The sequence below is a fragment of the Gossypium raimondii genome, chromosome 8 (assembly GCF_025698545.1).
Source record: "Gossypium raimondii isolate GPD5lz chromosome 8, ASM2569854v1, whole genome shotgun sequence".
In the NCBI taxonomy this organism is placed as follows: Eukaryota; Viridiplantae; Streptophyta; class Magnoliopsida; order Malvales; family Malvaceae; genus Gossypium; species Gossypium raimondii.
The window spans coordinates 3,643,461-3,660,542 of NC_068572.1; the positions used below are offsets into that span (position 1 = coordinate 3,643,461).

The 17,082-nt window shown below is 33.0% G+C and overlaps 1 protein-coding gene across 2 annotated transcripts; it reads right to left on the bottom strand.

The window, feature by feature from the left end:
• Nucleotides 1-8,522: 8,522 nt before the first annotated feature.
• Nucleotides 8,523-14,729, bottom strand: LOC105790349 (shaggy-related protein kinase theta). 2 transcript variants are annotated; one of them, XM_012617912.2, is made up of 14 exons: nucleotides 14,306-14,729; nucleotides 12,487-12,532; nucleotides 12,281-12,409; nucleotides 11,823-11,915; nucleotides 11,458-11,517; nucleotides 11,065-11,337; nucleotides 10,846-10,920; nucleotides 10,487-10,543; nucleotides 10,257-10,397; nucleotides 9,756-9,806; nucleotides 9,573-9,668; nucleotides 9,412-9,495; nucleotides 9,092-9,194; nucleotides 8,523-9,007 (listed from the first exon to the last, which is right to left on the bottom strand). In XM_012617912.2, the coding sequence occupies exons 1-14, from the start codon at nucleotides 14,362-14,364 to the stop codon at nucleotides 8,946-8,948; spliced, it is 1,329 nt and encodes a 442-aa protein (XP_012473366.1). In that variant the 5' UTR covers nucleotides 14,365-14,729; the 3' UTR covers nucleotides 8,523-8,945. The 2 variants fall into 2 exon arrangements, with proteins under 2 accessions (XP_012473366.1, XP_012473365.1); XM_012617911.2 differs by having other exon boundaries at nucleotides 12,281-12,532; nucleotides 14,306-14,728.
• Nucleotides 14,730-17,082: the final 2,353 nt, after the last annotated feature.

Sequence of the window (17,082 nt, forward strand, 5' to 3'; positions counted from 1 at the left end):
AGCACCATTTTTCGAACCTCCTTTTGGTTCATTTGGGGGTACAAGGGGGAGAAAGATACTTCCCATCATATCTGCTTGGAATTTCTCCCAAGCTTCCCCTGACAGGTTCATGACATTAAAGTCCAACCTTTCAGACCCCACAACATTACAACAAGCCCCCCAGTTGACCCCGAACAGATGAAAGGGCTTCTAAGCTACTTGGGCGGCCAAGATGAAGCTATCCCTTAAAAAGGGACCTAATCTTGCCTTAGCTTCGTTAAACATTTTCATTACCTCAATGCAGGCCTTTTGTTCCTATTGCAACTGCTCCTTGGCTTGCTTAGCCTCATTTTCTTGCTTTTGGAGGGCCTCTTCAAGTTCACTATCCAAACACAATCCCTCTCTCGGTCAACTTGATACCCTTTGTAGTCATTGAGGTTCTCATTCTCCTTAAGTAGATTGGAATTAACCCCTTCCAAATATTCCACCCAAGCCCTTCAGACGATGGCCTCTTCCTTTACCTTGGCAACAAAAGCCTCAGCCTCAAGCTAGGCCCTCCGAAAGTCTGTGTAAAAACTTTTGAGAGAAAAATGACTTCCTTCTTCTAAATTAACAAGTCAAAAAGAGCCATACATATACATGATAAACATGGAAAATAAATCTCCCAATAAATATATGTAAATCCCTAACTTCTCTCCTAAATATATTATCTACATATTTAACGAATATTTGTATATCTTAATATATTCCTTGATTTCTTTCCTAATACACCCTTTGAGTTGGTGCGTGAAGATTACAAACAACCAACTTGTGTAGAAGATATCCAAACTATTGTGTCCCCGATGCATTAGGAAAGATATTGGCTAGTTGTTCAGAGATGCAAACATAAATGGTTTGAACATGTCCATGTTGAATCTCATCGTGAATAAAATGACAATCAATTTCAATGTGCTTTGTTCACTCATGAAACACAGGATTTGCACTCATATGTAAGGCTACTTGACTATCATAATACAACAACATAGGATAAGAGTGAACAACACCAAGAGACAACAACAGACTCTTTAACCATTTCAGTTCACACAGTTGTAGCTATGGAACGATACTTTGCTTCAGCATAATATCTCGACACTCATTAGCATTACATGGTTGATGAAAAGTAAGCATGATCATGAATCGTTTGTATTTGTGATGAATGACTTGATTACTATTTGATAGTAATTGACTTTTCATGTAGGAAGTTGTAATGGTGTCCCAAAGATATTAAAGATATCCTATGAGGGTAGCATACTTATGACAAGGTCATTGAACGAGCATTGGTCAAGTTGCTTTCGTAATGGTATGTCGTTGGAGAGAGCTTAGTCACAATACTATAGTGGAATGACTTCATGACTAAATGAGTTTATAATTAATAGACGAAAAGCTGAAACTTAATTATAAATCATTTGAGCCTCAATTGCATATGTCCAATCAGTTCCTCCACTAGCTCCTTAAAACTATAAATGAATTGCATGTTGAATCAAATGAATAGAAATGGTGAAAATGGAGAAATGGAATCATTTGGAAATGACTGTGGTTTTCTCCAAAATAAAAAATGAAAATGACCAGGAAATAAATTTATAGTTTTAGAATTAAATGAAGTTTGAAAATGGAAATAAATCATTTGGTCATAGTGAACCATTGAATGTGGAAATATTAAATATATTTTCTTATGAATTCTTTTACGGTAAAGTCGCTATGATTTTAATGGAATTAGAATTAGGTTGAGAATATTATTTAATTGAAAATATATTGAGAAGTTTATTTTCAGAAATAGAAAAACAAATATTAGGTTAGAAAAAATTATAAAGTATTGAATTAAAAGCTCGAGAAGTACTTGTAATTGAACCTAATATGGGAGAGGCTCAAAAGTCTCTCATGTTAAAAAAATTGGACGACCAACCCTAGTAATATTAACTAGGGTTGCCGCCATTTATACTTCTAGTTAGACCAGGAGTTTGTTTTTCTAGTTGAAATAAAATTTTACAATTCAACTTAGGTTCTACATTTTTCCCTAAAAATAGATGGCACCAGTAGGGCCATTGTAACACCCCTTACCCGTATTCCTTGACGGAATAGAGTATGAGCTATTACTATTTTTTTTTATAAAAAAATTTCGGCAGCATTTCTACTTAATTTTACATAAAACCCCCTGCAAGTTTTCAAAACACAATTTCAAACGATTTCAACATTTCAACCAATTGCAGGTATATATGTGTATACACAATTTATCCATTAATAAACACCAACCTATTAAACCGAACAACACTATATATACATATTTATACTACATTACATAAAGTCCTCTATACATGCCATGTTTCAAAAGTGTTGATTGCCAAAATACCCAAAACGTTGATGATAGTGTGGATGATTTCCTGACTTCGTCCAAGTTCCGAACTGGCTGATGTCACTATAATCAGGGGAAAATACAAACGAGTAAGCATATAGCTTAATAAGTAAACATATGACAAGTTAATAAATTTTTCACAAGATTACATAGTGACATAATTTTTATCACACATAAATTTCATTGTCTACTCAATTTCCAGCAAGCTGTTTTTTTGCATCACAGTCGTAAATTTATTTTTATCTGGAGCTACAGGGCTCCAAATTAAGTTCCGTAAATTTTCCCCAAAACTAGACTCATATAACTTTCCACCATAAAATTTCCAAAATTTTTGGTTTAGTCAATTACTACAGTTTATTCTTTAAACCTTCCCCTATTTCACTGCCTGACAGTTCTGACCTCTCCTTACTAAAATTTACTTATCTCCCTGTAACAAATTCAAACAATGTTCTTGTTTCTTTCTCTTAAAAATAGACTCATTAAGGAATCCAAGCATGTAAATTCCAATCCATAATTATTTTTTTTTACAATTTTTGGTGATTTTCTAAAGTTGGAACAGGAGATTTCGAAATCAGTTCAACCCTGTCTCAATAAAATTCAAATATCCCCAAATATACAACTCTTTTGCTTCCCCTTTTTCTTTCATATGAAAATAGACTCATTCAGCTTCAATTTCATATATTACTAAACTTTTAATTCATTTTCCACCATTTATAGTGATTTTTCAAAGTTTCCCCAACTGTTGTTGTTCACAACAGTTTTGTATTTAAATTTGCTCTTTTGTAGGTTTGATGTTTCCTTCCACCTCACACATGGGTTGATTAAGTATCAAACCCAATATCCCTCATATATTCTCGTCCACCTTATATATATATTCACCTTTCCGATTTTCCCCTGTTGAACACTCGGAATGTTGTCCGTTATCGGTGGATTCAGCACTTAGCAACCACCAGTGATTCGGGGAATCAGCACTTAGCAACCTCTTTCACATTTAAGATACGGTGGGATCAGCACTTAGCAACCACCAATGAGTCGGGGAATCAGCACTTAGCAACCCCCTTCACATTTAAAATATGGTGGAATCAGCACTTAGCAACCACCAATGATTCGGGGAATCAGCATTTAGCAACCCCTTGGGGGAATCAGCACTTAGCAACCCCCTTTATATTCAATGTACTCCGGCCTATTCCGAATGTTCAACCGAAAATCGTGTTTTTCAACACGTTACCACCTTTCCCAACTTAACCACATTTTTAGTATCTATACCAAGTATTTATTCTATGTTCAATTAAATCTCAACATATATTGAATAATATCAAAATAATGCATTAATTCACATGTTTACTTACCTCGGTGCAAAAATATCGTAATTTTGCAATTTACTCCACGACCTTCTCTTTTCCCTATTTGAGATTATCTTCTCGTCTTTCTTGATCTATAATAGCAAATTTAACTCATTAAATGTTCACATTTGTTAAAATAGTCCTCCCCCAACTTTTTGAAAAATTTCAATTTTGCCCCCAAACTTTTGCATATTTACACTTTTGTCCCCAAGCTCGGAAATTAAATTTCATCTCTTAATCTTATGTTTTATGACATGCTTAACATTTTTCCCTTCTATGACAACATCAAATTCTCACTCTAACACACACTTTTGAACATTAATTATTTTTACCGATTATGTCAATTTACCCGTTCTCGCTTAAAATCGCTTAGCAAAAGTTGTTTACCATAATTTTTAGCTTCATATTCTACCATAAAACAGCAAAATAAACACATTTCACCTATGGATATTTTTCCAAATATGAACCCTAACATGAATTATTGCTAGAATAAGCTAAATTAAGCTATCGGGACTCCAAAAACGTAAAGAACATTAAAAATGGGGCTTAGAATCACTTACTATTGAGCTTGGAAGCTTAAAAAACCCTAACTATGGCTTCCCCCTTACTAATTTCGTTCACCATGAAGAAGATGAGCACATTTTGCAATCTTTTTCCCTTTTTAATTCTTTTTATTACTAAATGACTAAAATGCCCCCATTAAAAAAAATCTATTTCACCATTTCTTATGTCTATTTTTATCCATCAATTAACTAATGGTCTAATTACCATATAAGGACCCCCAATTTATAATTTCATAACAATTAGATACTTCTAACATGTAGAACTCAACTTTTACACTTTTTACAATTTAGACCTTTTGACTAAATTGAGTGCCCAAACGTCGAAATTTTCGAACGAAATTTTTACAAATTTTTCCATGAAATTGTAGACCATAAAAATATAATGACAAAAATATTTTCCCTCGTCGGATTTGTGGTCCCGAAACCACTGTTCTGACTAGGCCCAGAATCGGGCTGTTACAGCTATTAAACAGAACTTTAAGATATTGTTACTCTGCCCAAAAATAGAGAGAATTTATTTTCAACTATTGAATCTATTTTCCAAAATAACAAATTCTGTCGGTTTCTATTTTGGAAGATATTTTTCATTTTCACGTTAAGAAAAGAAAACTATTTCTAATCATGTGTTTTTCTTCGAATCATTCAAGCCCACACTTGAAGTCGTTCGTGGTACGAGAATAACTGATAATATCATTTGGTTGAAAGATGGAAACGACAAGGATCCGTCTATCCGAAAATACAGGTGCGAATTCGGTCTAGAGTTTATTACTATAAATATCACAAACCAGGTTTGTTTTCAAAATTTTTATATTTCGCTGTACAAGATAAGACCCCTTTTGCAAATCTTCGAACTATCGTTCAGCATCCTCGTACTCGTCTAAGAGAGGTCTACAGTTGACCAAGTTTGTAGGAGGCATGGTTCACACAATGGGAAGCCAAAACCATCCCCAAACTTCACAAGTATGTACTTGTGTTCAAATTCAGATTATTGCCCCTCTCATACAATAAATTCTCCACGGGAAGGGTCCCTTGCAATATAGCAAAGTATAATTGCGCTGGTTGGGTGGTTTGATTAGCTTGGCATAACTTGTACAAAATTTGGAAGGCCCTCAGGTAGTGGTACTCCCCCCGTCCAATACAGTGGTTGAGGAATCCTATTATGATCCATTAGGAGACTACTAGCTACCTTGGTGCAACCCCATAATGGTTTAGTACATTGCCCAAGAACGAATGAAAAGGAAGTGGAACCTACCTCCAGTACATAAAGGGGCAGATAAAACCCTAACCTTCCACTGCCATGGTTAGGTCCACTCACGATACTCAAGGTATTAGACTCTGAGAGGATGTTAAAGTCGTACTTGTAGTGGTTGGCTTCCAACCCATGACTACAAAGCAATTGTGTCATCTCCTTATTGGTTGGTACACTCAAAAGTGCCACCCATCACGTATTCCTTTCCAACCGTGGGCCTTTTCTCACCTTCTTCACAATAGCCTTAAAGGTACTGGTTTCTCCGCCTCTGTCATCTCCGACCATTAAAATCAAGCAACACTAAAGAGAACTGAAACCGAAAAAGTTTGAAAATCGAAATCTTATCCTTGGAAATAGTGGCGAGGGAAGAACGAGAAAGAAAAACGAAGAACATTGAAAGAAAAACAACAAAGAAGACAAAAGAACTTGAAGAAGATGATGATGATGAAAAGAAGAAAAAGACTTAGAAATTTTAAGGTTGCAAAGAGCACAAAAACTAAAAATTACTTTGAGAATTCTTAAGTGAAGCAAATAAGCTTCAACTGATTTGGTTTGGGCATACATGACGATTGACAAACCACTCCCAACATAACATGTGTCCCACGAAAGGATACAAAGTTTGCTCCATCATTAGCATCATTTCCTAAGGCACAACTATGATGCTTTATCATTAATGCATCCATTCCAGAACCTTTGGTGCATCCATTTTTCCTTTAAGGCGTCCTCAATACACACAAACAATTCAACTCTTCACCCATCGAACCCCTAATAAAGTGACTCATTTGTTTAACTCTCTTGCCTAGTAGTTGTTCAAGAGATCTCATGCTCGGTGGCTATTTGAAAGGTCTCGAGGCAGGCTTATTAGTTTCACTCCTTGGAACCCAATAGACTTGTTGATGTCTTATCACTGTAGGTATGTGATATATGTCATGTTAAGACAATAGATAAATTTGATGTATGCATGCAAGTATTTTGCCCATGTCAAGGGTGTGGTCCCCACATTGTGTATTTGCCAGGTTATAAGCTCGGTAGGTCCTCCCAGGTGTCCTTAACTCACAAGGTGATTCTTAGTTTGGGGTATTGTCTTGCGAGATTGGTAGTGCACGAGGTGAGCTTGCGAGATGTTGGTATAACAATATAGATCCACAAATAAAAAGAACATAATATATATTAGATTATGGTACATTCACATGTAGATGAAAATATTTATGTAAAAATAAAATTAAAAAATATATAAAAGCACAATAACACTTGCAAAATTAAGGCAATTTTTGTGTGAGTCCACTGTGAGGCTCTTTTTAGATTTATTTTCAATTTAAAATTTTTTATAGATTTTATAAAATTTTAAGGACAAAAACATAGTAATATTTGTTATTTATTAAAACAATAGTTCTTTTTTCAAATTAAGTGGTGCACAATTAACTTATAATACGAACTCAATCAATGACTTGATAATATAATAATAGATTATATATAATTCGAAAACTTATTTAGTACACTAGCAGTAGATCTACTCATAGGTACCGCTATCCGCCTAAGCTCGAAGGATCCTCAAATATATAAGAATTTAGACAAAATACAATGACCAAAAAAAAAAAAAAAAGACTTGAGCAAAAAATATTAAGCACGTTTAAAATATGAGTTGGACTTATACTCCAGCATTCAAGACTTGAGCCTAACCCGACTAGTTTGATACTTTTGTAGTATATATATATATATATATTATATATTATGTAATTTAAATCACATAAAATTAAATATATAATAATACAACATTGTATAAATCAGAAATATGTTAATTTTTCTAAATTTAAAATTTTAATAAAAAAATTATCTAAAATATTAAATATAATATGGACGGGTCTAAAACACACTTGAGTTAATTTTCTTTAAAAATGAGCGAACTTAAGCAAAATCCTCTGCCTATATTTTGGGCCAAATTAGGTTTAGACAACCATAAAACATATTAATATCATACATAAACCTGACTTGAACTCGACTCAACACATCTCATAAATACGTCTGACTCTGTAAAAATGAATGGATAACAAGTACTCTTTTAAGATTAAAGACATGAAAACTAATTTGCATGATATTTGCAAACATTTTGTTTATCTATCTCAAATTTTTTTGTTGGAATATCAAGGTCATATCCTAATATTGCTATATGAATCCAAATCTAAATTCAACAGAAAGAGATGTTGAATGCTCTAATCAACTAAACATGAAAAATTCTTGCGAGCATAGTTTCAATCACCAATGTTTGAATCTCTGTACCAACATAAAATTTCTCATTTTGTAAATGTAATAGTTTGATATTAAAATGAGTTTAGCTAGATATCTTTTTATCATTCCGTAAACTATATTTAAAGTCATTAATTATTAATAAATTTATAATTTAATAATTTAATTTAAAAATATAAAATAATTATTAAATTATTCGTAAATTTTATTTAAATTACTACATCTAGATGACCTTTGTTTGTACAACATACACCAATTGAGAATTCTTCTCTATAGTTTAGTTTTTATATTTATAAAATGACTTTAAACACAAACATGCAACTTTTAATGCATTAGTATCATATCAGATTGTGATTAGTGTGTACTTTACTTCATTTTTCTAAATTGTTACTCATTTTTTAAAAATACATTCCCAAGTACAACACAAAACCACAGCTTCATAACAAACCAAATCAAAAAACAAACCAAGACAAAACCTAAAAAAAACGCACATAAAAAGAAACTAAGAACCCCTGGATGTTTCCCTAAATTTTTTTGTCTCACACTACATTATCACTGCAGTATCTAATCTAACTGCCACCGTTATTTTTACACTAATAGCAGATAAATACACTGCCCATTCAAAGGGACCATAAAAATCCAAAAATTACAACTATAAAACTGAATATTAACAACAAATGTCATTGGCAGTGTATTTTAATACATTTGCATGTTATATAATCATATTTCATGTATCACATATGGCCATTTGCGAGTTTGTATCACGTCCAAAATTAATTGGATCTACTTTTATATAAGAGGGAAAACTCATGAATCCTCTAGTTGAAAATTTTTACGGTTTTTGGAACAATGAACTCTAACGAGTCTTTTTTTATCATTAGTTGAGGCACATAATATTGCAAATGAAAAATATATTTATATAGAAAAAATAAAAATAAAAAAATTCCCAAGACCCCACTGCTAGCATTCCTATATTCCATCCACCTAAAAGCATTACCAGCCTCCCTGACTCGCGCTTTCGGGTCTTGGCTTGTAACTATTAAATCAAGGAACAAAGATTATCGGATTCGGACCTGAACTGACCAGCGAAGGTGGTGTGGCGTACCTCGTCATGGGAGGCAAAGAAAGCATCAGAAAACCAATTTACAATGCCTACAGATGCCTTCTAATCATATTCTTTATGTCCTTGCATGTTCAGGGACAAGACGTTGGCGTAGTTCGGTAGATGCACCGGCCAGTTCTGCATAACCATTGACATGAGTAATTACGGACCATGATGATTCGAAGATAAAATACGATGTGAAGATTTTGAAGTAGCTTTTACCTTGAGCTGTGAAATTGAATAGGGAAGGTAGGGGTCGCCCGTTAGGCAAGCTCAAATCGGGGACTCTCAAATCATTGAAGAAGGGGTGTGCTAATGCCTCCAACTGAAAAGCAGGAAGCAATACACTCATTAGATTCAACACCGAGACCATGTGTAAAACATTGTGAAAGACATGAAACTAAAACGATACACTCCAACTTGCGCACATGTCAAAGCGTCTTTATAAGTCAATTGCTACTAAAATACCCTATCAAAGATTATAGACGAGCACGAGTGCATATTCAACTGAAAACAACAATAATGCAATACAAAATTCTTACAGCAGTGCAACGTAATTTCGGTGAGTACTGAAGCAGCCTCGACACAAGATCCACCGCCTCAGGGGGCAATTGCTTGTGAAATAACTGAAATTGTAACAAGCGTAAGATTGGCTTTTCTTTACAGCATGTAAGGTATTTAGAAGATGATCCAATCAGCAAACCTTATGCCACGGATGGGCTTTGATCTGAGGGAACTTGAACTCAGTGTAATTTGGATTCATGCACTTAATTTCTTCTCTGGTCGGTGTTCCCAATATCTGAAACAATAACTCAAACGGAAAAAGATGAGTAAACCTAGAAAAAGAAAAGTGAAACTAGAAAAATGAAAAACCGAATATGCATACCTTAATAATTTCCACTAGCTGATCAACACCACTTTCACCAGGAAAGAGTGGCTGCAAATGGGGTAACACGGAATATGCATTAGTGCATACCTTGTATAGAGCATTATTGTATAGAACAGAATATTGTCAAAAGATAAAAATTCACCATATTATAGATGGATGCTAGAAATAAGAACACAAAAGTATCCAGAAGCTAGGAAGATAAAAGACTAGTTTGCAAATTGTGCTTTCACATAGACATCCAGGATGTCGAAAGCCTTTAATGCTCATAAACAAACAAGGGCTCAGAAGGATGATGGCATCGGTAGAAACAAATATCATGAATGCCATGCATGACAATACAATCTGCGAAACTGACAATCATGAAAAGGTAGAAGAAATGATAATATACGGAACATGAATACTATTGAATAGTTACTAGAGCCTTGAAAGCATTAGGGAGCTAAATAGAATATAAGTTGACATCTAAGTTGCATCAGAAATATATTTTTATAAACTCACATGTCCAAGCAGAAGCTCAGCCATCACACAACCAACGGACCACATATCAATAGCAGTGGTATACTCCGTCACCCCGAATATAAGCTCTGGAGCCCTATAATATCGTGAGCATATATATGATATGTTGGGTTCCCCTGGGACCTAAAGATAGCAGAGTAAATCTCCATAAGTTTTACAAAACAGGGGCGGGGGGAGAGAGACATTCAAACATCCCAAAAAGTTGCACATACCAGCTTCTTCGCACTACCGAAATCACATATCTTGACCTGGTGAGTGTGGGGATATACCTGTGAATACATCATGACATTAGCTCCAATATGCCTTGGCATTCGATAACACAAACAATGACCAGAAGAAGAATAAAAGCAAAGACGTGTTAAGGCAAACCAAATTTTGCAGTAAAGAACCACTTTATGACATTAGCATACTCAAACTGGTGTGACTGGCCAAAAATACACAGTGCCACACATTAAATGCATTCAAGTTGATAACAAATTGCCAAGGTGAAGGGTAACAACCTCTATACAAGAGATTGAAATTTTTCTTGACATCAACCTTCAGCTTATGATAAAATGGAAAAATGTCTTACCAGTAAATTTTGTGGCTTAATATCACGATGACATACGCCAACCACATGATGTAAATAATTTAGAGCACGGCAAATCTACAAAAAGAAAAGAAAGAAAGAAGCAATACAGCTTATCATGGCACGCACTGAGAATACAAACTGAAGTGTTAAAAACTCCAACCGGTAGAATTTTGCAATCCACTACTAATTTAGAAAAAGAAAGGAAGGGTCAAGGATCACCTGATATGTATACAGCTGCACATAAAGAATGGGCATATGCTGATTCATTCTGCTATGGTGTTTTGAAACTCGATGTACAGTTTCTGGAACATACTCGAGAACAAGGTTAAGATAGAGCTCATCTTTTTCAGTGGATGAAAAGAAAGAGTGCTTCAGCCGGACAACATTAGGATGGTCTAGTACACGCATAATCTGGAGTTCCCGATTCTTGTATCTTTTATCCTGCAAAACCTTCTTTATAGCAACAGGTTCACCTGTCTCCAAGCATTTAGCCTACACCATAACATAAATGTTACCATAAACACAAAGAGACAAAAAAAATAAAAAACTTTGAATATGCAAACACTAAGAGACCACAGACAAGAAGATTGCTACACACCGATAACTTCGTACCTGAAAGACAACACCAAATGAACCTGTACCAACCACACGCTCCGCCATATATGACATTGTCTGAGACCCGGGAAAAAAAAAGCATTGTTAAACATTCTTCACAGCCTAACCCAAATAGAATAATCAAATAGAAATTAAATACCACGCATGCACTAGGGCTCATTTTTTAAATAGCAACTACAACACATGGACTCACAAGAAAAAAACTTATTCCCATTACACCAAGGAGAAAAGAATGAAAAAAAAATCAAGAAGTTAAAAAAGGAATAAAGCAACAGTAACTCGCACATAGGCTGCTAAGGATAATTTACAATTTTGATGAGCACTCAATCATATACAACGACAATAACCAAAAATCAAATTACCTGTTTTGGTTGCCCATTTTGACCACCAACAGTAGTTGAAATTATCTGACCTGTTTCTGTTCCATTTCCATTAATAACAGTAGCCTCAGGATCCTGTGAATTGCACTCCAGAAACAGTAATTTTAGAAAAAGCCAAACAAGCTAGATAAATTATAGAAAGAAATTCAATCATTTCATAAAATCAAAAAAAGTATACATAAAGCAGATCACAAGATATCTTCAAGAAATCCAAGTCATAGCCTGAGGAATACATAGACTGGTTACTCACTGATTCAATTCATTGACCTTGCTAAAGTTCAATACTGAATATTTCAAATTATACAAGAGCTTCAAACTTATATATATGCACATATATATCCATATGCGTGTATGTGTACATATATGAAGAAAGGATTTAAGAGGATGATAAACATACATGTATGGATACGTTCAGAAGAGTATTAAGAACAAAAAATCACCTTATCATCATGGCTGACAGTTTTCTCATCTCTAATTCTCATTTCACGCATTTCATTAGGGAGCTGATCAACAACTAGATTTTGTTGTCTAGCAACAGAAGGAACCCTGGATGTGCTTGCAACTGTTTCCTGTGATGTAGAAGCCATATTATGCTCTCGACTGGAGGTACTACTCTCAACTAAATTTGATTCTCTGCGACTCCTACCTGATTCTTGATCAACCTTTGCCCTCTTGGAGCTAGAATCCCCACCCTGACGAGAAAAATAAGATTTTCTCAAGGGTACTCAATACATGAAAGCAAAAGAGTAAAGTATACAAGCAGAGTCATAAAAATAGGAGTTCCTTTTATGTCGCTATCTTTAGATACTAGTCTTGATGTAAATTTCATGGTACTCCTTCCAGCACAAAGGTGCTTCATACATAAGTGGGTAGTGACATTCAACAATGAAGAAGCAATTCAGATTGCATAAATTTTACGCAAAATAGACACAGGCAAGTAGCTCCTAAAGTTACAAATCAACATTCAGTTCGGCCTCCTCACTCAAGCTGCTTTTGTCACTAACAAAAATTATGTGGACCATCCCAGATTAAGGTCAAGTTCAGGGAAGATAAACAAATTAGAGAAGCAATCTAAATGTTAATATGTCAAAGCTAAAAGTAAAGGGTATGCGGCAGTTTTAATTGTAGTTTGATCAATAACACTTCAGTCGGTGTTTTTTTTTTTCTTGGGGGGGGGTGGTGTGCAGAGGGTCAAATGTAAATTTACAATTTCCTTCCCTTTCTAGATTTCAGTCCATGATTACATACTACAGGCACAACATCACAAGAACCCAACAATTTTGGTAGGAAACAAAATCCACAGCATTTTATACAGCCCCTACCAAGGAAAATAAGTTCTGTTTAGAACATTACCCGTTCTCAAGGGAAAAAACAGTAATCAAGATTTGACACATCACCATCTCACCGACATATCGACAATGAATAAAATTCACTACTAAAACACAGCATACCATCAACCACCACCACGGTAATTGAAAAACATATTACTCTATACCTACACTTAACCCATAACAATTAGGCCCCTTCTACGTTATTGTTGGTACATCTTTCCCATGCTAAACAGGTACAAAGATTTGACTTTTGCAGTCAAAATCATGGTTTGCCAACCCAAACCAAAAAGCCAAGAAAATAGAGCTTTTGGATTCTGGAAGCTGACTTTTAGAGAATATGGCAATATTACCTTCAAATCTCCAATAAATCTAAACTTGTTTTTGACATTTTAATTTCTCACTACACATTTTCAAAACAAAGGCAAACACTTAAAAATTCTTAAATGAACATTTTTTCCACTATTTTTTTAGACAAACTTTTTCCAACTCAAGCTTTTTTCTAACCTGAGCTATTTTCAAATGCATTGATACATAACAGCAAAAACAATAAATTATCCTCACACAAACATATAACTAAAATAAGATATTCTCAAACACAAAATCAAAGAAGAGATCCATCCACATTGATCAGCAAAAGAAGAGAACACGTTCAATGATGAAACAAACATGTAAGAAATCATTAAAAAGTAATGGCAAATAACCTTCCAGAAACGAAACAAAAAGGAAAAGACCTTAGCTAACATTGCCATTAGGTGTTTCAGTCCAAATGAAAAGTTCAAAAACTATCTCAAAATACATATTCTTTTATTTTAGAAAAATAATAAAAATAACTTCACTAGGAAAAGAACAAAAGGGAATAAAAATCTCATGTTGCGTGTAAAACAATTAATAATCCAGCTAAATCTAAACATGAATGCCAGAAATGATAAAAATATATAAACATTAAGTGCAGGAAAATAAAAAAGGGGGAAAAATCATTTTAATGAACGAAGCTTTAAAAATATTCCCCAAAAAGCGTTTCGTTTTACTTTACTTCTATTATTTCATTTTCCCAACAAACAAACAAACAGAGATTATCACTAATCAAATCCATCGCAAAAAAAAATATTTAAAATAGGGAAAAATAGAACTTACAGGATCAGAAGAAATTGAAGAGCGACCGGAAGCAATGCTCTTGAGACGACGCATAACATTCATGATTTTAGATTTCAACAAAACCGAAACCCTAATTTCCCAGAAGGTAAACAAAATGAATTTGGCAATCAATACAAATAAGAGAAGAGAAGAGACAAAATCAGCATCTTCTCTTCTTCTTCCCCTCCTCCTCCGCCTTCAAATTTATCACCAGAATAACAAATAATTGAAAAAAAAAATCCAAACAAAAATTAAATACAATCGCCAAAAAAAATAAACCTAAAGGAGTTTTTTTCAACAAAAAAAACCTAAATTAAAAAAAAAATCTTCAAATTCTCTTTTTCTTTCCCCTCTCTCTGTATCAAAAGGAAAAAGAAAAAAGTTTTCCTCCTTCAATAAAATCTTCTCTTTGTATTCCATAAAAGCCACAGGGTCAAAGCTAATTTGTATTCAGTCAAACAAGAAATATAATCCGTCGCATTGTTTCATAATTGAAGGATCTAACGATCAGTAATTGAGTATATTATTTTTTGGTGGACTAAAATACCCTTTCCGGTAAGTGGTATTTACGGAGATATATGAGGGATTTTGATTTTGACTATTCAGACAAGGATATATGTCCCTCACAGAATATTCGGGGGGAAGCTTTGACCGGTCTTTGACCATTTTTAAAATGAGAAATTAGACTAATTATTAATTAATTAGCCCTATTTTATTTTTAATTTAATCAAAAGATCATTAAGCTAATTAATTAAAAAAATAATTTAATTAGATCTATGAAAAGCTTATTCGAGTTTCGTATGAATCATTTGAATTATTTTATTATATAAAAAAATCAATAATTTGGATTCATGAATGCGAATTAATTCAATTGTAATACTAATTAAAAAATTATAATTCAAATTTAATTTTTTTTAATTTATACGTATAATCCCTATTCCGAGAAATTATGACCATTCTCACCATATTATTCATAGTCCCTTACCAGTTATTCAACGACATTTCAGTAAATTTTTTTCATATCATTAACACATAATTTTAGTTTTATTTTTATCTCGAACTCAAAACCTCAAACTCAAATGCTAAATCTCGAATCCTAAATTTCATATCCAAACCCAAACCTAAACCTTAAACTCAAATTCAGGTGCGGGTTAGGGGTTCAAGATTCAAATTCGAGTTCAGAGTTTAAGGTTTTGGGTTAAAGGTTCGGGATTCAGTTTCAAGATTTGAGATTCGAAGTTCTAATGATATAGAAAAAATTACTGAAATATCATTAAATAATTGTAAAGGACTCATAAATGACGTGGTAAGTCCAAATAATTTCTCCCCTGGTCCTTGCTATAATTATAATTAATGTATTAAAAATACAATTAAAATCAATTATTACATTATTAAGTTAATTAAAAATATATATCCCACTTTGCCAAGCTGTCGTATGAACATAAACAGAAACAACATGTGAGGTATGATGGAAATCACATAGAAGATCTTTAGTATCCCTTTTGACCCCCAAAATAAAAATCTTGAATGAGAGGACGCGTCATCACTTTTTTTTAGTATTTTATCTGCCTGTTTTATAATTTATATTCAAGATTGATTTTATCAACTTCATATACACGATAAATCTTCTTCTTTTGATAGTTGAATTGAAGGAATTAGTTTATAATTTTTAACATATTTCTTTTATGTGTTTAATTATGATTGAATTAATTAAATAATAATTAATAATATTAACGGTTCAAATTTTCGATCCAATTTATTTTATATCTTTTATGTTTATTTTATTATTTATATTCTAAATTTATAGTTATGTATTTTAACAACTTCAATCCACTTGCAAGGATTTGTTCAATAGAGGTTGGTTCCTAGATTATGGAATCTTGGTGGTAAGCGTCCGATTTTACTTAGATTTATCTAGAGACCGAGATATTTATTTAAAATTAAAATTTGAGCAAGCTAAAATTTTGGTAAGCATTAAAATAAATAAAATTATATTAAATTATTAAACATTGAATTAAAATTAACATAAAATTTGTAAAAAACTAAAAATGAAAATATTGGTAGACTTAAAATAAACTTAGTTTAATCATTTATAAATATAAGTAAGTTTGAGCAAACTTGAAGTGTGTGTATAACATACGTTAATATGGTTCAAACAGGACCCAATCCGTTCTATGAACAACTTTAACTTTATATTAATATTATATTCTCCTTTTAACTTGATTTTAATTTATGTTAATTTTTAAAGATATGCCATTTTATTTCATGCTTAATAATTTTATTTTTATAAATTCTAAGCTAACATATATTTTATAATAATATGGATTTATATTTTGTATACTCTATAATTGCATCATATGAGTTTATATTTGATATGTGTTTCAGATAAAAACATGTCATATTTGATAACCCCATTTGATGGGATATTGTCTAATAAGATCATCGTAATATGTGTTGAATATGAATACGTTTTCAAAACTGACATGATCAAAACACTTTCGAGTAATACTTCATTTATATATTCTTTTGAAGCTTTTTTTTTATGTATTTGGAAGTTTGTATTTTCAAATTCATATCTAGATATGTGTCATATACAAATTGAAAGAGCTACAGAGATAAAAGAATCATGAAAATCCCTATACTAAGAGTCAGATTGCATTTGACTCTATTTACTCAAGAAATAGATAAAATAATTCCTATATGTCAAGGTAATCAATACTGCACCAATGGACGAACCATTTTTGTCTTAACACCGAGATGTTTCGATTTATCATTTT